At 36.7% G+C, this 21440-nt stretch overlaps 1 protein-coding gene across 1 annotated transcript; it reads left to right on the forward strand.

The window, feature by feature from the left end:
- The first annotated feature begins 107 nt into the window (after positions 1 to 107).
- LOC136265921 (sodium-dependent glucose transporter 1A-like) lies at positions 108 to 18761 on the forward strand. The gene is made up of 4 exons (XM_066060871.1): positions 108 to 244; positions 1418 to 1619; positions 10230 to 10319; positions 17497 to 18761. Exons 1-4 carry the CDS (start codon positions 188 to 190, stop codon positions 18651 to 18653), a joined length of 1506 nt encoding a protein of 501 aa, XP_065916943.1. The 5' UTR covers positions 108 to 187; the 3' UTR covers positions 18654 to 18761.
- Positions 18762 to 21440: the final 2679 nt, after the last annotated feature.

Genomic DNA, 21440 nt, shown 5'->3' on the forward strand with positions numbered 1-21440 from the left:
ACAAGTTTAAAAAACATCCTGGTCACTGGCTATGCTGGCATGTTTTAATATGTGGTCGAAATTAGACCATAAGCGTCGCTGAATTAATTAAGCGCCACTTCGAAAAAAAATATATTTTTTTGACTGCTTCGAACCTCCTTCGAACGGCTTCGAAGCGTGCAGTGACTGAAACCTCAATAGGCGAAAGATGGAAAAGATAAAGCTGTTACTCACATTCTTATTTTGTTGCTCATTCTTCTTTTTGGTAAGAATTACATTTAGATTGGTGTGTGATCGAGAGTACGTATGCCGGACCTCACCGTGACCTAGCTGCTGGCCCCACTGCCCTCCTCCCGGGATTACTAGGAGATTAGTGGGGGGATCTTGACTCTACTTAATCTGAAATTCTGCCTCCCACTGGTGGGGCATTGGGCCGTTCGAAAGTTTTGGTGTTTGTTAACTTGCAAGCTCTGGTTTCCAATGTATCCATTTGTTTTTTCCGAACTATTAATCTATCCCCACCAATATATACCCAGCTGCTGAGCAACATCTTGGCTGTTGGAGCTCGGAAGGAAGATCGGTATGGCTGTTTACTATAATATGATCTTAGCTTTCTGGCTTTTCTGTTTATCTCATTTCCATCGAGATTGGTTATTTAAGCCAGACACAATTGCCAAGTGGCCAATGCTTGTGAAGTGACAATCTAGAGCCTCCCTGGACTGGGATCTTTTGGTTTGCCTAAACTGAACTTTTCTGCATGCTATAACATGTATATTTATTATTTTTGCATTATAATTTAATAGTGTAGCTAAGTCATGCTGGGACTCCTGTGCTAATCCACTCAATGCATGGTGCCCTCCGAGTCTAGACCCCTGTCCTTATGTTGTATATTGTCGTGACAAAATAAATCTCTTGTAGCCATATTACGTGGGTATTTGACCAATTGTTGTGCCCCCACGGGTGGAAAATTAGATTTTTCTAGAAGTCAAATCCTCACCTACCTGGGAGGGATTGGGCTGTGAGGTGGTTGATAGGTGCATATTTATTAACGTCTTATGTGAAAATTTTTACTGGGTTGTAATGCACTTTTCAATATTATCCCCCACCCAGGAAACAGTGGGGGAAGGTAGGGATGTGACTTTTAAAATTCAAATTCCCTGCCCATGGAGACACAACAAGCATCAAATCCCTACCCAGTGTCTTGCCCAGTGTACCTTGGAATACAGGTTATTCTTGCAGGAGGTGCATAGCCTATAAGTTTTGGATGGTAAATTTCCCACTAGTGGGGCAGTTATTAAGGTCAAATCAGTGGTACCCCCCTCCCCACTATTCCCCCTCGTACGCCTGGGAGGGGAGTAGTGGGGCTTAATATATATAATTGATAGGTGCATAAAGAATTCGTGCAAAAACTACTGTTTTTCTTCTTGTTACTTTTTAGGGAGACATAGTGGCACTGCTAGGTCCTACCCTGTTAGACTTCGCCCATCATGTGTCAGGAAGTGATAACATTATACCAGTGATCTTCTCAGTACGTTCCATAGGCTACCTGACTGGCAGTATTGTTGGTGGAATACTGTATGACAAGTACAGGAATAAGAGATATGCTATGTTAGCAGCATCTGTTGTCATTGCTGCTTTGGGTGAGTGTATGTGTAGTTGCAATGTAAAGGTGTGTGTGTGTGTGTGTGTGTGTGTGTGTGTGTGTGTGTGTGTGTGTGTTTGTGAGTGTGAGTGTGAGTGTGTGTGTGTGTGAGTGAGCGAGTGATGTGTGGTTCCCACTAGGGCTGAGCGATAGTGAAATTTTCACTGTCCGAACGATATCAAGACACTGTTCACAATAGACGATAGTAAAACGATAGTGATAATTCACCTATTTCCTACTAGTTGCCTTCAAAGAGAGTTGTAAGGAGGGATGTACCCATGCATGTATTTTGCATAAGATATTAAACAGCCTTGTAGACTGATTCTTGTTCCAAAAAGTTATTATTTTAAAGTATTTTGCAGATATTTCTCCGTATTTTACTTGTTAATTACTGTCCGATAGTAAATTTTCAAGCAATATAGGCGATGCCGATAGTGATACTATTCCGATGTGCACATACTATCCCCCAGCCCTAGTTCCCACATAGCTGTGCTGTAATAGCTACCATCATTCTTATATCTTGTTTCACTACTTTTTATCACTGGAACCTCTTAAATTAATAATTTTATTGTACTAGTATTCATTTATTAGCCAAGTTGCACTGAAACAATGAAACTTTGCACTTTGATAATTTGAAAATTTGTGCTTTCTATGAAACAATGAATAGTGCTACACTAATTTATTATTTTAAACTAAAGAAACCAAAACTTTAAGTTGTGGCAAGTTTTTCTCAAAACACAGCAAATTTTCTGTGATGTACCAAAATTTACCCTTTGTACGTAAGAAGTATGGCACAAGTATTCCGGTAGCAGATTGCATTAAAATATTTGTAGGTACCATATTGTCTACATATATATGTTGTAACTCAAGTCTAGCTGATTTTGATTGTGAAATTTAGTAGTTCATTCATGTAGCTTTGTGTTCTGGGTGAAAAATTGAATCTGCTGACATGAGTGATAAGACCAGTTTTCCCAGACCGGGTCACATTTTATCCTTTAATGTTAAATGTGCTATTTACAAGGCAGTTATTTTAGCTACTCTATCATATGGTTCAAAGTGCTGGACACCACAGTCATCAATTAGAAGTATTTCACCAGTCAGGCTCACTTGTGACTTGTTTTTCCACAATTAAATATTCTTGCCAAGTGTTAAATTTTGATTGTGGGTTTAATCACGTGACTAATATATATTTGCATGATGAAAAATTTAATGGTAAAGCGAATGATGCTTATTGCATGTTGATAGGAACGATTTATGGATCATTATGTAAAGGGTTTGCACGTTTCTTTATGGAAAGGTTGCTTACATGGGAAGTCACAGTTTAGTGTAAGGATAAAACCTTAAGTTTGGTTTTAATCCTTAATTCATCACAAGTAGAATAATGTAAATTATGTAGCCATTGGAAGTATGCTTCAAAAGTTACAGCACTTTGCTTTAGACATGTGTATGTTACAGTTTAAATCAAGCTTTTTGGACTATGCAGGTTTTAAGAGTTAAAGTCCATATCAATGGAATGATAAATCAGCATTGGAGAGATGTTGTGAAAGCTGATTTGAAGTCACTCAGTATACCACTGAATGGCTGGTATAATTTGATACTGGACAGAAGGGACTGATTGTAACTGTGTACTAGAGGTATTTCACAAGTTAGGGATAGTCAGCACCCAGGTGTACAACTGGAGATTTTAATTGTGGATGTGGCCGCTCCTTTCATCGTCAAGGAGATGTGGCTTGTCATTTTAATTAGAGATGTACTAATTCAACATTTCTGAACCAGCGTTGAAACCAGGTCACTACTGCTGACCTGGATTTGACCCGGATGTGAGCCGGATTAATTAAAAGTGGGGCGTACTCCAAGAGCTAAGTTTTGAGTGCTGACTAGCGAGTTAAGCATGAGGGTGTCTATACTTAACGATGTTAGTCAGTGGGCACAATTCCACGTAAGTTTGCAGAAAGCAAGATGCATTTCCTGCAAGTGGGTGTGGCTTTGCACATACCTAACACACCATAATTATTTAAAAAGGTATGACACATTCATGATATAAAGTGGGGGTGTGGCTCACGCAAAAGCTGGCCTTGACTGTATCTCATACAACAATCGATTAGTGGTGTGGCTCCAAATAAGCCAGCAGGCAGCTATGAGCATGGTTTCATGCATGACTTTAGTATCACCAAAAATGGGCATGGCTGCATGTATGGCTGCTGACAGTTGTCCGATAAGTGGGCTTGGCTCACGAAAGAAGCTGGATTGCATCAGAACTTTACTATGACACATTTATACATTTCCGTATCATCCAACTAATTAATTTGCTTCGCACATGATCCAATCCGGGTCACACCCGGATATTTTTTAATGTGGGTCTGACCCAGATGACCTAGACAAAAATGTGACCTGGTTGACCCAACCCGGTTTCAACGATGAGTACACCATTCTAATTTCAATCCAATCTAACGCATTAATTAATGATCTGATAATGTACCAATCTGACATTAACCATGATCATCATGTAGCTAATTTAAATATGATGACTGATTTGTTACAGGTAGCTCATAGGATCTCAAACTTAGCTTATAAGGCAATGCATAATGACTTAAGTATTGTTACTGGAGTTGGTACCAATGGTGGTGTGGTGGGTCTGGTTTTGCTGGCTGCTTTTCCCAAGCCCAGTGGCGATCCGGTCATGCAATGTGGGGCCTTAATGGAGCTCTGGTCAGCCTGGGGATGGCAAAATGTGGCTGTATAGCTCCGTGGTATTGAATAAATACCTCTGCTGTGAGTTTCCTTTAATTTTGAGACCTGAATGGCCCATAACTTGGCCTAATTCATCTCTACGCCTTCCATTTCAATTTTTTTAACCTGCCTCTTGCCCTCCTTCCGGGCCCCAGCCTCCCTCCCCTTTTGGAGCTCGCTTGATACAGTCAACCACGGTTTAAAAACTATCTAAAATGGCAGGAAACTAAGTTGTTGGCTACTTGTACAGTGGATGTTCTGGAAGATAAGGAATTGATGTAAATTTGGTACACATAGTTTCAACCATTGGCGAGCTATGACACACTAAATACTTAAAACTGGCGTTTCTCGATACTTTTCAAATAGGCCGGTTTTCACAGAAATTATGGTTAGTAAAGATAGATAACCAAAAGCACTAGCTCTTTTTGCAAATCTAAACTTCACTTCATTGTCTACTTCAACAGGTAGGGAAACTCCTTTACCAAGATTAGTTGACTGTACACCCAACCTAGTCTGTACCACACAGTCGGGCCATGCAGGGGATTCAACATAGCCAGCAAATAGACAAAATGGTTACTTGACACTAGTACTGTGTCTCTTTGGTCACGTTACGGGGGATCACTGTGGGGAAGTTTGCTGACTATCATGCTTAAAAGCACACACACACGCACACACACCCTACACAGAGAACAAATAAATTTTAATAGAACAGTCGCCACAGTACTGATAATTAGTCAGAACTAACCATCCAAGAAGATCTTTAGAATCAATGGCATTGGCCTGTGCATCTCATGTGTAACCACTTAGATACAGTAATAACATCTCATGTGCATAGGATACATTTCAAAGGCCTACAGGTTCATTGACCACCTGCATCTTACACATGCCACCCGAATGCACCTTCTCATTGTCAAGTATTAGATCTGCCCCTGGAACATACGCCCCTGGAACATACGTACTCTATGCTATGTATTGTGAGAATAAATTTGGATGTGTAGCTATCATTGATGAATGTTGTGTGCAAATACAGTTTTAAGTTTGATTAGGGATCATAGAAATAAAAAGTAATGAAACAGGTTTATGGTTACTTGTAAAAACCAGGTGCCCAGTAATTACTATCCCTTGAATTAACTCTTTATAAAAAACACACAGCATGCTATTAATTTATTTGTTGCCTTTTTTTGTAACAATACATCCACACAAAAACAGCCAAGCTATGAAAAACTGGTGCGGCCTTAAAAAGCCTGGGTGAAAAATGTTGTGAAATCAAAGGTGGCGGCCATAAAATGGCTGCAATGATGTTAATGCTAATAAATTTAACAATGCACACAGCCATTAAAATTTTTTAACATTAACATCATTGCAGCCATTTCTTGGCCACCACCTTTGATTTTACAACTTTTTTCACCCAGGCTTTTTAAGGCCACACCATTTTTTCACAGCTTGGCTGTGTTGTGTGGATTTCACTTCTTTTTGTGCTTTATAAGGCCCCAAAACCAGCCTATGGCTGACTTTGAGGTTTGTTTTTACTTTCTATGCAGACACAATGATGATTGTTGAAGACCAGACTTATAAATGTATTGTATTGCATGGTATATTATTGTAATACTCTAATAGAGTGCACATTTTTGAGGACTTCTATTAGAACATACACAGAATGTTCTAGGATAATCTAGTACTTCTATTAGTAGATTTATGAAATTATAAACATTTGATTATAAGCAGATTTAATTAAACTAGAAATTTTATTTATAAAGCAGAAATTAAGTGAGATGATCAGCCAAGGTAGTAGTGGTTCAGTGGTTAAGGATGTAGGTTTTAGGTGTGGAGGTCCCTGGTTCAAACTCTGTTAAGTTTGTTTTTGACATTTTTTGTACACCTTTTTTACCCTATGATGACTGCTCTATTAGAGTATCTCGATCCCGTGGTTTTACACTTGTTTGTTTTTTGCTTTATAACTTTGTCGCTGTAACTCTATTGTTATTCAAACTATCAAAAGGCACTGCTATGATGATCAGCCTGTCTACACACCAATTTTCAAGTTATTCCTATTCTCGATGTACCCTGTAGCCATGACAGAAGTTTGATCTTTTTTACATTAAATGCTCATAATTCCTTTCCACCGTTACACGCTCTTCATTTGTACCAATGATTGAATCAATCGAGTTACACATCTGCGTTTTATATCAATTTTTGTAAAGTGTACGAAAATAAATTGAAACCCCCGTAGCCCCGTACAGCATAATAAGAAGAAAAAATGAAGAAATTAAAACAAAACTTTGAACGCTCATAGCTTTTTGCGGATTTGATCAAATTAATTTGCTGTGTGGCCTACCCTACCTGGCAGACAGCTATAATACAAAAATGGTGTGCTTTGGAAAAGGGGCCATAGAGCTATGCATGCGTAAAAATGCTGTTTTCTTTGTCCTGTCAATATACTCAAGGTGTGGTGCACCAGCTTTCTTGACTGCACAACATGGTGTGTCTTGATACAGTACATTATTAAAACATATTTAGTAATTCACCAATTATTTCATAATTCATTAGTTGCGTTGCTATGCATAGCTAACTCGAGAAAACCACTTTAAACCAACAAAGAAGTATCTTCTTAACTGTTTTATAGTTTGTCTATCATGTTTTCATGCATAAATTCTCCACACAAAGCTTTATGTCTACTCTTAATTTTTGTTCACGTACAAAGGAAATACGCCCCCTTTCAGCTCGAGAAGATACCCCATTCCTAGTAAGTTATAAGGCCTGTTGTGTTGCTTTTCAATCATTATACACTTGTTACAGCACATAGGCTAGACCCTACTAAACTGTTTCACCTGGTTTCAGTTACTGGCCACACTCCTTTCAAGTAAACATGATGAAAACAGAAAGTTAAGCTTTAATATTGTAAACAGTCTTTATTCATTAAATAAAAGTTTATTTTCTGTAGCTCAAAGCCTGTTTGCTCACGTGGGTGTAGGACAGACACGTGGTTTTGGCCAAACCAATTTCAAGAAACCAGGCACACGCCCACTGGTTTAACAAGGGAGTTGCCTAAACCTGCAGATATCTAGTAGACATTTAATTCTTATTGTATTTCGGTCTATAGCCTAGACTGAATTACGGATTAAATATATCTGCAGGTTTAGGCGACCATCCTGTTTTACTACTTTTTTTATTTCTATGATCCCTAATCATACTTAAATTACCTTGTTTACTTTTTTGTAACATAATTATGACTGGTAAACTGGTGCATACCCTTTCAAAAGGAATAATGAACCATAAATTCAATTTTGCGTCTAAGCACAAAAATGAATCGGCCTTTGCACTAAATTTTCAGCTATGTTCATAGTGTTACAGTCAAAGAACAGCCTCTCCAGTCACTATGGTAAATACACATGGATTGTGATAAATGTGATTACTCAACAAGTACAAAGAAGCCATAACACGCTACTGCAAATTGACACTTTGCACTATCATTAAAAGAAATAAATCACAAAGGAGGACAAAGGTAAGTTCATGATGCGTGCATTATATGTACTGTGGTACCGTATAGTAAAAACTTTGGCGGTAAAAAAACTTTGACGAATTTGGCAAATAGCATTACAATCGCCAAAGTTTTATCTGCCAATTATTCTTAGCAATCATATAAGGAGATTAGTCTTGTTGAAAGGATGGGTATTGAAGTATCGTGACAATTATATCGTGGGTATTTCCAAGCGTTCCCTTCAATTGTCGCAAGATTCATTGTCCTACAGGAGTTCGTGAAAATCCAAACATTGCTCTCTAGCTACACGCCACCCTTCTTGAACCAGCGAATGATGCTTACCTCGATGATGACACTTGTACAATAGCTACCACTCGAATGCAACGTCGCTACACGCGATTAAAATGGGTGTGGCAGCTGTTTCCATTGTGAGTCGTCATCCCTCAATGTAAGGGATAAAGACTCGTGATCGCAACGGATGCCACGCCCCTTAATTGGCGAGTTCTTTAATCACTCACATGTAGCGAGCAATGTTGCATTTGAGCAGTACAGTACGTGGTAGCTAAAAAAATTCAGATGAAGCCCCATTCGCCAAAGTTTTTCCGTCAATTTTGAGGTAAGTGGATTTTCGCCGAACTTTTGTACCGCTAAAGTTTTTTACTATATGGTATGCCAAAAAGCACCCGTCAGGCTGGAGCAACATCTAACAGTAAAAAACCAGCCCATAGCCTTAGTTATGCTTGCGTTAGGCAGGCAGGTAGATAGTTAATCAATCTGTTAAATAAAAAGTTGAACTTCTTTAACAACTTATCGAAGCATTTTTATCTGCTCTGAAGACACTTTTGGGCTTAATTCTACCTAACCAATACTGACTCTGGTATTTTTTGTGATAAAGTGCAAGCCTCCATGATTCTAATATCAAGATACACGATACTGTGTCGTACAGCCGTGTACATCCAGTGCGTGCACACGACAAACAAGTATGTATTTTACAGAAACCAAGAAAATTTTGTTTTCACACATCTGTAGTTTGATAGTGCCTGACCAGAAATTAACCATTTTTGCTGTGGAAACTCCCTCAGGGTGAGGTACCTCTGGTCCTGTTTCAAATTTGAGCTGAATCTGCCAAGCCATCACTGAGATGTGCACTTTCAAAGTTAGTGTTAGTTTCTTCATATTTTTCTTCTAATCTTCTGTTCGCAACACTTAAAAGAATCAGTATAACCTGCATATGCCTTAGTCGATTTTATTCAAATTTAGAGGGAAGTAAAGATGTAATACAGCATGTTTACAGTCCAAATTTTGTACACATCGAATGAAGAACAAGGGAGATATACGCAACTTTTGAAAAATACGATAAAAATCTTTTGTTACAGCCACAGGGTAAACTGCTTGAAGGAATGACTTGAAAATCAGTTTGTACGTGGAGTAACCAAACCTTTTGTGGTTTAAAAAGCAATAGAGTTACAGCTGCAATGTTAAAGAAACCAAATAAGTGTAAAATCTTGAGATTGAGATACTCTAATAGAACAGGCACCGCAGGTAAATAAGGTGTCAAAAAATGCCAAGGAAAAACTTACCAGAGATCAAACCAGGGACCTCCATGCCTAGCACCCGCATCCTTAACCACTGAACCGGTATTGTCTTGCCTGATTACCTCACTATATTTCTACTTTAAAAATGAAATTCTACTTCCTATAAATTAGGTTTATAATTTTATAGATCTACCAATAGAAGTACTAGATTGTTCTAGGTGTGTTCTATTTGAAGTCCTAAAAAATGTGCACTCTAAAATTACTAAATATTGAAGTAAACCGTGCATTAGATCTCCCTATGGAAGTTCTATGTATATTCTATTAGAAGTCCTCAAAGATGTGCACTCTATTAGAGTATTACCATAATATTACCAATATTGAAGTAAAGAATAGATTACAATACGTTTATACAAGTCTGTCTTCAGTGATCATTATTGTATCTGTATGGATAAGAAATGTGAGTGAAAAAATAAGCCCTAAATAGCTAGTTTTGGGACCAAAGTACAAAAAAAGTGAAACCTACACAAAAACAGCCAAGCTGTAAAAAATGGTGCAGCCTTAAAAAGCCTGGGTGAAAAGTTGTGAAATCGAAGGTGGCGGCCAAGAAGTAGCTGCAATGATAATAAATTTTGATAATGGCTGTGTGCATTCATTATCATCAACATCATTGCAGCCAATTTTTTGGCTGCCATCTTTGATTTCACAACTTTTTCACTCAGAATTTTTAAGGCTGCACCATTTTTCATAGCTTGGCTGCTTTTGTGCAGATACAGTACTACTGAACTACAAGGTGTTTTATTTAGACCTATCATGTTCCAATTAATGTGCAGTATGTGTACAGTAATTATGTTTTGACTTGTTACAGCAACAGTGTTGCTACCATTCAGCCCAACATTGTACACTCTAATTCCTGCGATGTTCCTTCAGGGGATACCATTGGGATATCTGGACAATGGTAGGTAGTTTGTATATACTGTACAGTAAATTGCAATAACAGTATTTGATACAAGTACAACATTTCAATGTACTTACGTATACAATAATTTTGATGGATCTATATCATCTTGAAATGTGTCAAGCATCACAAGCTTACATACTTTGGAGTTTCTTAGTGTGATTTTGTATCAGGTATTTAAAATGCGACAGATATTGAAGAGTGGGCCACTAGCTAGACAAGTACATAATCACTAGTTGGGGCACATATTCAGATGTGAAATTTGTTTTATGATTTGTCTGGTGTTTTCTATTGTTAGATGTGATATAGGTAGGTTTCCATATTATTTTATAAAAACGTAAACAAACAAGTACAAGGAATTTAAATTCAAGTAGACCCGTCATAGAAATAAAATGAGTAGAGGTCATAGAAATAAAATGCAATGGAACAAAGGAAGTCATCTACACCTGCGTGGACTTTTAATCTCTATTTCAGTCATGGTTAAACTACTGACAAGCTATAAGACTGATTAAATGTCCACTAGTATGGCTTCCTTGTTTTATTGCTTTCCCCTTTAAAAATATTTCTATATTTTGTAAAGAGTGGTTTTATATAGTGCTAGTCATACCCTAAAACTAAAACCCACAATCAGTCTCTGTAAGAGCAGTACTATTTATGCACTTGTGTAGACATGAGCATGTGCCTGTAATGCACATGCTGTGGCTGATTTGGCTTACAGCAAATTTTTGGAGTGCATGTCCTACTGGTTCTAATAATTCATGTGTGACAACAGGAACCAGCAGAAGTCACATGAACATGATTTCAGGCAATCAAATTACTTTTTTCTGATCCTTTAGAAACATTGATAGCTTAGGGTTTTTATTTCTTGTGCCTTTAGCATTTTTCTATATGACAACCATCAGTGGATCGATAATTGAAAGCTTAAAGCATTGATTACTAACAATGAGGCATAGTCATATAAACTATAAAAAATAAATTTATAGAAAGTGATGATATTACTATAGGATATCTTTATCCAGATAGTAAAATTGCTATCCGTAATTCCTTAGGATCTCTCAAATATGAATATTTCCCATTGAACATTATGTTTTATTTTAAAGCAGTTTTCAAATCTTTGACACACATACTGATGCGTAAAGTTAACATGTTGGCAGGTAAGGCAGAGTGAGGTCCAAGTGGGGACCATCATCTGAAAGACTTCATGTGGGATACTAGTCTGGTACTGCTCACAAGCTTAGTGCATAGTGTAAAAATCATAAATTTCAAAATTAAGTAATCAAAGTGTAGCAACACTACGCTCATGTGTCTTAAATGCTTTTATTGTAGCACATGGATTAGCAGGTTGTGGTTTTAAATGCACTATATAGTGTATTTACTTCTTTATCATAATTATGTGATAGAAAGCTATGTGTGCATGAAACTGTGACTAATTCACTGACTGTGGTATGGTGAATGCTTTGTTTAGGTATCTTGATCTCACTACATGTTTGCACAAACTGAGTTCCTTGTAAAATCATCTAGCTAGTTAGGAATTTGGTCACAGTGCTCCAGTCTGCAGTTATTTACTCAATTTCATAGATTTGTATGCATTTCAAATAATTTTGTGGTATGTGTGCATTGATATATTCACCTGTAAGAAAGTATGTCAATACTAATAGTTAACATCTTGGTATGGATAGGGACGCGTCTATTATGCCAGAATAAGTTTAGGAATAATTGGAATATAAAAGCATAAAGAATAATTCCGTAAATGGTAACTTTCTGGCATAATCAGTAAATTTCTGGGAATAAAAAATGGCTAATTTATTACGTGAAGTATTGGACAGTGATGTCGATAGCAAAGTCGATAGAGAACAAGATGATTTCTGCTCTGATGGTAATATATATACAAAATATTAGCTGTGAGTCTAGTAATGATGATGAAGATCCAGGCTGGCGAAGTGTGACGCATGTGGATAATGAAAGTGAAACTAGTTCTTCTGTAATATCAAACTCTGTAATTGAATCGACTGAAATGTATTCATCAGCAGTATCACAATTAAGCGTTCTTAAAGCACCTAAGCCTTCTGACTTGTCGAGGAAGTGTTCTGTTTTTTGAAATCCTCTTCGAGGGAAGAGAAAGTGTCGAGGTAGCTCAACGAATGATCCCATGAATATTAAACCAATGCGCCGTGTAAAAGAGTACCCAGAAGAACCATTTGTTGTATCAAATAGTAAGTTATTTTACAATGGTTGTCATGAAGAGCTGTGCATAAAGAAAAGTAGTGTAACAAATCATACAGCCTATGCAAAGCACAAGAAAGGAATAGAAAGGCTTCGAGAAAAGACAGCAAAGGAGAAGGACTTGGCTATTTCTCTGAGACAGTACAACAGTGTGAAGCATCTTAGAGGTGAAACATTACCTGAGGCTCAACAAGTGTATCATGTGAAAATGATGAAGACTTTTACAAGCAGGTGTGCCCTTAGGCAAACTAAATACATTTAAGGAACTACTGGAAAAGAATGGTTATCATATGTGCACCAGACGGTATCTATTTGATTTAATTCCTTTTATTCTAAGCGAAGAAATAGCTCAAATTATAACTGAAATCAGTGGAAAGTTTCTTGGTGTTGCATTTGATGGCACCACCCACACATGTGAAGCTTTAACCGTTGTAGTTAGATTTGTTAGCGATTCTTGGGTCATACACTAGATCTGGTTGGTAATCACTTCAAGGTACCAAATCTAATGGAATTTCTCAACAATTGGCTTTTGTTATTCTCACACAGTGTAAAAATGTAAATTTTTTATGGCAAGAGCAAACTGGGAAAACAATGGCTACATACAGCCACACGAGGTGGTGGAGTAAATGGGAACTTATGAGTCAAATTTTGGTACAATTTGGTGACGTTAAGCCTTCTTGCAAAAAATACAGATATTGGTCCTTCTAGTAGACCAAAGCTCCTAGCTTTTTTGAGGATTCACAAAATCTAAATCATTTGAAGATTGAATTAGCAGTAGTAGAGACTGGGGTGAAGTATTTGTTAAAGCAACATACAATTTGGAGGGTGATGGTCCTTTTGCTTTAACATGTTATCAGACAATTTAGGAGGTCAAATCTTTTGTTGGAAACATTCCAAATGTGGAAGCAATTGCCAAGAGTATATCACCATCCTCTGCAGTTCAATAGCAACTAATTGCACATGCAAAAAGTTGTGTCAAACCAGCACTCAACTATAGTATGTTCACGTTGAGCTGAATCCTGAAAAACAGCTAAAAATTAAAAGTGGATTTTTTCTCAACAGAGTTAACATTTCAGCTAACCAGATAATTATTGGTAACAGCAAAGATGTCAACAACAGACACGCACGGTTTGGCTCCATTACAAGTTTGGGAAAGGACTGTAATGGACGCTGTACTTATACGGCTTTCCCATAGGAAATGTTTTGTGAAAATTTCGATTGGCCGTAAATATTATGTCAAATATTTGAACAAAAAGATTTTGAAATATTTTTAGCGGATCAAGCAGTACTACAAACGAGCCAAATTTCAAGATCGTGTGTAATTGCATCCATGAGTTATTAAATGTTTTTGAGGATTCAGCTCAACGTGAACGTACTATATTTCAAACAACAACGCTTAAAGCTCCACTTGCTGCTTTTAAAGCATCATGGCTTTTTAATCCAAATACAATTAAGCTCCTGAATCCTGATTCATCATCAGTGGATGTGCTTTCTGCCATTCCCTTTTTCAATCTAGAAGACATAACAACTCTAAAGAAAGAATTGCCAAGCTACCTAGCTAAAATTGAACCATTGATAATGATAATTCTTCCAATATAGATTATTTAAAGTTTTGGAAAAGCTCTGAATCTACTTTACCATTATGGGCTGCAGCTGCTAAAAAAATACTAGTGGTGCAGCCATCATCAGCAGCGGTTGAAAGAGTTTTTTCAATGTTAAACAATGCTTTTAAAGATCAACAACGAAACTCATTACAAGATTACATTGAAGTATCCACCATGTTAAGATACAATAACCGTAAAAACGACATTGTACAATACTCAGTATAAAAATTAATGATTTCTGTATACATTGTACACTGTATCAAACGGTACGGTCGTACCATTTAAGTAGGAATCCAAGTGAAAATTTCGCATGCCGCCAAAAATTCCGCCTTTAAAAATCATCCTAGAGATATCTTACAAGACGAAAATCACCTTTACGGAATAGTACTAGTCCATATAGTACGTACATAAAACAGCATTGAATACAACAAAACGCTTACAGGTGGCCGGATATTAATTTTTTTAAATCGCCAAAATTCGAACTTTCTCCTCACTGCCTCACTCACTGACCACAGTCGCAAGCCTAGAGCCCAAATGAAGCAGCGCACCGCCACCATTTTACGCCACAATAACAAACTCACCAGTGGGATGTGCCTTTTGGGGTTCCGAAAAGTGTGTGCCCTCTTCGCCTTGTCTTTTCTTTTATCTTCAATCAGGCTGCTTGTCTTCTTCTTCATCCAACAAAACCATATTGAGGCATTAATTTTCCGTATCAACACTTTCTTTAAACAGCATAATAAATGCCACAAGATTATTTAAGACGCTTAGACTACCGTACGCAAGGAAATTTTACGAATCGGTTTAATTCGTCAAATGTTTATAAACGCCCTTAAAAGTACAGATTTTGCCTATGATTTCTTGATTTTCGTCAACATTTTATTCGTCAAATCTGCTGAAGTTTGAATTCGTCAAATTTTTCTTACGTCTAAATTTCCTTGCGTACGGTACGCTACTGTACAGAGGAATAGATTATATATTCTTTACTGATATAATCTATGACGGAGGGTACTGTATGGAGGTACTGGTACTAGATAGCTTCATGATAGGTCACAAGATCACGTCCATTCTTCATTCTACGCATTATTGATCTATCAATTGAAACTATGATGACACACCCCTTTTGCACTAGCTGTATTTCAGTGACCACACACCTTCAATTTGGAAGGCTGACTCGACATACTCTATAATCAATCGAAACCACGCCCCTTTTTGGCAAGCGGACATCTTGCAGGCTGCCTCGGGATACTCTAACACAGCATTCACCCTAATAGAACAGTCACATGTTTATAGCTAGCTGTATGCCTTAACAAAAAAACCAAAAACAAACTAGTATATTAAAAATTATAAATTTAAAAATAAAGTAGGAATCCAAACTATAAAAAGTAGTGAAACAAGAGAAGAACAATGGTAGCTATTACAGCATAGCTCAGTGGGAAATTCCTACTTTGGCATTTAACACAAAATAATGGTTATATCATGCCAAAGTAAGGATTTCCCACCGAGCTATGCTGTAATAGCTACCATTGTTCTTCTCTTGTTTCACTACTTTTTATAGTTTGGATTTCTACTTTATTTTTAAATTTATAATTTTTAATTACTAGTACTGTTCAGGATTGTTATATTTTACTGCTTTTAAATTGTTGAGAATTATATTTGGAATAATAGGTGAATGTGAGTATAATTTTGGGAATAATAGGTAAATTTAAAAGGAATTGCCAGAAAGAATAATTGGAAGCTCAAAAAACATAATAGACTCCTGCCTAGGTATGGATTCCTCATACATGATGACGAGAAAAATTGAACATGAAAGGAGACTGCAATGTGCAGAGAGCAGATACGTATTCATGAGAACCCTTATAGAGACACATGCCATGAGTGAATTAATTATTGGTACATAATATGGAGCTTGTACAATTGTTTAGCCTCCAGCTTTTGATTGTGGTCAGGCAGATTGGCAGACAGGGCAAAATCACAAACTATTCCCCCCTAGGTTTTATACCTAAAGCCTTGATATGTAGTTAGAAATGAAAAGTTTAATTGATGATCTTTCCAAAGTTGTATAGTCAAATGGTCAAGGCATCACAGTAAAATTTTACCAAAATCATGTATATTTTATAAAATTTTCATGGGAAACACTTGCCAAGGTGTGCTTCACACATTTACATTGATCCTCTCTCATGGACCTATAACCTCCCCCCAGCTTGATATTCTGCCTGTTAATATATTTAGACTTTCCCGTTAAAAGTATTTTTTTGTTGCGTAATTTTTTTTGGGGGGCATACCGTTTTGCTGTGGGGAAGGATTCCTACTATTAAGTGCTTCAATGATAAAAAGTTTACTAAAACTAACTGATTTTAGAAATTTAGAACCTCTTTCGTTGTGGATGCCTACGCATGCCTCATTACTACCAACAGACTCATTAATAATAAGGTAGACCTACAATCCTACAATGTAAAACTATATGTGTTAATACAGTGTTGGGAGTAACACATTACTTATGTAACACGTTACGTAATATTATTACATTTGTGGTAACTAAGTAGTATAACGAAATACGCTATAAAAACAGGTAATATAACTCAAGTTATTTTACTTACAAATGTAATGCGTTACCTAAGTATTATAGTTACTGTAACGAGTCTAATATTACGTAATATTAATACTACAAGTAACAAAGTTACTAATCTCGTTAGTAATCCACTGAGTAATGCCTAGCCACAACAAAGTAATGAAGCCTACTGAATGAAGTTTAATCACCAGCTTCTTACTTATAACCAAGATTTGCACATTGTCCAACAACGTAATCATGTCATGTGATAAGGTGGTAGTTCACACGTGACAGCTTAAGGCTGTGGACACGAAGTAAAATAATATGTAATATTATTATAGTTACTTTATTTTATGGGTAATATTATGTAACTGTAACTAAATAGTTCAGTTGCAAGTAATATGTAACTAGTTACTTTTAGAAGTAACTTGCCCAACACTGTGTATAAGGCACTTGAGCATGCTTGACTAATAACATTTGTATCATTTTTACAATCTGTTCTACTGTTCAGAAACTCCTTAACATGTATATCCTTTTCCTGTAGGGTACAATGTGGCATTCATTCAGCCTTATTGTAGCTTTAGTATTCACTGTATTCAGTCATTAACTTTTGATTTTGTTGCCCCCCTTCTCTCCCTCTCCACGCTGCTGTTTCTTTACAAAAACCCTTCTTGCTTTACTGTATATACAGCAGTGGTAGAAAAATTTGATGATTTCATGGTTTATTGGATGCTGATGTAAAAAGTCCTTATTTGCCAATCTTAGTATATATAGTATGCTTTACACATAATCTTGTTTACAGGTGTCAACATTTTGTTATTGAGGCTATGGGATGAGAAATCCGGACCTTACATGCAAGCATTACATTTCTCTTATGCGTTGGGAACAGTTGTAGCACCTCTACTAGCCAGGCCTTTCATATCACACAATGCCATACCAGATATACCTACCAGCCATTACTGTAATCCATCAAGGGATGACAACACTACAAAATGTGACAATATTACCAGAGCTTTATTTCCTAATTGTACTGATTCATCAGAAAGTTCTCTACAGTTTGGATGGTCCTACTGGATATCTGCCATAGGTATGTTAATAGTTGCTGTTCCACTGATTTATTTTGCTGGTTGTACTAAAAGAAGACATCCCAAGTTGTACACAGATATCATAGAACAACGGGAGAACACTCCATCTGCTACCAAACAGAATAAGAACCCGGATAATGTACAACACTACAAAGCGTTTTGGATATTTATAGTATCAATATGTACGATATTTCTCTTCTTTTACATTGGCATTGAAGTCACCTATGGTAGCTTCATATTCACATTTTCTGTCACATACAAAGAACTGTGTTTCTCCAAGTCAAAAGCTGCTTTACTCAATTCTGTTTATTGGGGGTCATTTACATTTGGGAGACTTTTAGGAGTCGGAATTGCCATGCTTAAAGTACCAACTACAGCTATGATAGTAGCGGACTTTATTGGGTGTATGGTCACAGTGGTACTGATTAATGTACTACATACAGGTGAAATTGTGATTTGGATTGGGTCTGCATTAATGGGTTTATCCATTGCTTCTATATTCCCTGCAACGTTAGTATTGGTTGACGAACATTTGGAGGTGACAGGAAGGGTCACTGCAATACTTGTGAATGGAGCAGCACTGGGTGATATGGTGCTTCCATTAACTGTGGGACTACTTGTTACAAATGTCAACCCAGAGTATTTTCTCTATCTCACGTTGGCATATTCTTCAGGTGCTTCAGTGTTGTTTGTTATAATGTTGGTAGTGTCTTACTTGTGGCGACGTTACTACTCTGCTAACTCTACTGCTCCGGTACACTATGAACCACTACAAGAAGAGATGAATATGGAAGAGACTAGTGACATGACTGTTGAAGACAATGTGACAACTACTGAGGATAATGTTCAAACCATTGAGATTACTGGTCTTTAATTTAATAATTTATTGTTTGTACATAAATATATTTTTATATTATTTAAATTTAGTGGTGGCTATGCATGCTGCTATATATTTTTAATATTCAGCTTCAATAAATCACAATATTCTGTAGTCATGCGTATCAATACATTTTCTGTTGCATTCTACATAATCTTTTAAATTTTCTCCATGCAGGTACCAGTAGACTTGTGCTCTTAGTACATATTAGGCTTCTCTCCACTATGCTAATATTCAGCAATTTTCAGGTAAAGAAATAGCCCACTTCATTTACATGCTTCCTATGTTATGTCAAGTACTCGTATATCTAAAATTTCAACACTGTTGGGCTATAAAAGAGTGCAGCTTTGAAGAGCAGCCAATTTGATTTCAAATGTGGTGGCCAACAAATGGCCACGGCAATAGTATCACTGCAGTAGTTTTTTAGCTGCCTCTTTTTAACATCTCTTTGATACAGGCCTGCAAATATTTCAGACTATCCAGCTCACCAAATATGTTAGAAGAATATTTAGAGCAGTGAATCACTCTAATATGACAGTGATACTGTAGTAACAATAGAAGCACAGTTTAACAGTTGTTCAACAAAAGGAGCTGTTGTGAAGACTGATTTAATTAAACAACGAAGTGGCATTTGAAATTCAATCTACACTATGCTTGAGGTTTTTGGTTTCCTTACCAATCCATGATGGCTTCCTTCTTGTTTGCTGATACAATTTTTTATTATTCCAACAAAGAATAATATCTCACTATTTAATTGTGAAAACATAGTCGCTTTGTTATGAATCAAGGAACTTTTTTCAAATGTTTTGTACCAGAAATTTATAGGACCACTGGCTATATTATATATTAAATTATTGTGCAGGACAGCCAGATCAATTGCTGAAGCCAATGTAACATAGATACATAAATTTTACACAACTAAATCATGTGCTTAAATAATCTAGAGGAGATCTGCATTGTGGGAGTAGTACTTGGACACAGAGTGAAAGTACTTAATGGGGGAAATGCTCTTGCAAGAAACATAATAATTTGTGCACAATGCTCTACTGCAGTATTAAGCCAAATCCTTCAATGTTTCAACTGCTTGTAGCAATACAACTAGATATGGTTGAACATCAACAGTCTCCTGACAGATAGTTTTTGGCTTACCAAAATATTGTTAATAAAAATCACTTATTGATTGCTTGTAAGGTGATGGGAAACAGGTGGTAATATCATGAACCATGGTAGTGGTTCATAATAGAAACTGCCTATGTTTTTAGCCAAAATCCTAATAGAACACTCAACTAAACACTACCTTAGGAAGCTCCTCAACCACAAAAGAAGCCTTAGAAGTTGATTTGGAAGAAGTTTAGCTCCACTGGAAAATAAGGAATCAATATATATATAAGTACTTTTTAATTTTCTGAAATATGTCATTTTGTTCATCTTATGTAAAAATACTTTGCAAAAATAATACATGGCGATAGAGATTGCTGAAAAAAGTAAAGAAACAAGAGTCAAACCAGCAGCATATTAAATACACAGAGATTTTGACTCAATGGATATGGTAGAAAAACAGCAATTTCTCCATAAATCAGGTGCAGATAAGTACTGAGAATGCTTTATATAAAAATGTTTGAGTCCAATTAGAGATCTCTGTGTTTAACATGCTGGCTTGTTTGACTCTTGTTTCTTTACTTTTTTCAGCGATCTCTATTCCCATGTTTTAATTTTATAAATTATTTTCACACTAGTTTGTTTACTTTTTATAAATCCATTTATGGATAGCTAACATGATAATAATAGTCCATGAGCTGGAGGAGTCAGTCGGTACCACCTGAGCTGAATAAGAATCATTGCTTTTTTTGAAAAGGTATCCATCCCAATAACATAAAAATGCATGATAGCAACGTATTTGTGGTAGTTTCTGGTCATACTATGTAGATACAGTAATTACGTGCAACTTAAAATTATGCTAAATCATATTACTAGTTACATGAAACATTTTTGTTCATTTTTAAAAGTCATAATCTTCTTCTAGGTCATCTTGAAGTTCATTTATGACATCTTCATCGTCATCAGTATTATCAGACTGACTGTCACAGTCCTGCAGTCTACACACTTCTGTACACTTGAGCCCATTGGTCATACAAATGCACCTTGGCAGCTCACACTTCTTTGCACAATTGCAAGCTAGAAGATCTAAAATATCCTGGGGTACTGGTTGACCAATCATCCAGTGTACCACTAGGTGAGTGTCTGATCCTTCTATTTCAATCTTCCATCCCCTGCCTTCAGGACTTGGAATACTAGGATTCTGTTCCAAACATCTTTGCCATGTGGCAGCCTGAAAATTTGATCGAAGAGCATGTTGAGCTAAGCAATCTTTGCAAGATGGAAGTAGATGGCTTTCAACCTCACCCTTCTTGTCACAGAGCAGATGATACCTTAGCTCAGTGACTTTAGTAGAAGATGCCTTGGGAGCATAAAGGTGGCACGTGAAATGCTCAAGCTTGTTCGTCAACTCTAACGACATATCCCACTCTCTACCCAATTCCATAAAGGTATCTTGGTAATCTTCGTTGTGAGTCAGTATCTTTAGAGCTTTAGTTTAACCTTTACCAGCAAATGCACTGACAGTGTCACTCCCAGTAAATGTGTGCATACCAATTAGAGTAGATATTCCCACACCTGAACCAACTTTTTGATGTCTATAACTCTTCCTTATTTTTGTGCTGCACTTCTGAAATAAGGGTACTCCAATGGCATCATGGAAAGCTAACAACATGATGAAAACATCTG

This window comes from Dysidea avara, chromosome 9 (genome assembly GCF_963678975.1).
Source record: "Dysidea avara chromosome 9, odDysAvar1.4, whole genome shotgun sequence".
Taxonomy (NCBI): Eukaryota; Metazoa; Porifera; class Demospongiae; order Dictyoceratida; family Dysideidae; genus Dysidea; species Dysidea avara.

Coding starts and splice junctions, on each gene's coding strand:
- LOC136265921 (XM_066060871.1), top strand. CDS start 188: ATGGAAAAGATAAAGCTGTTACTCACATTCTTATTTTGTTGCTCATTC. Junction 245..1,417: donor GTTGCTCATTCTTCTTTTTG/GTAAGAATTACA, acceptor GTTACTTTTTAG/GGAGACATAGTGGCACTGCT. Junction 10,320..17,496: donor ATTGGGATATCTGGACAATG/GTAGGTAGTTTG, acceptor TCTTGTTTACAG/GTGTCAACATTTTGTTATTG.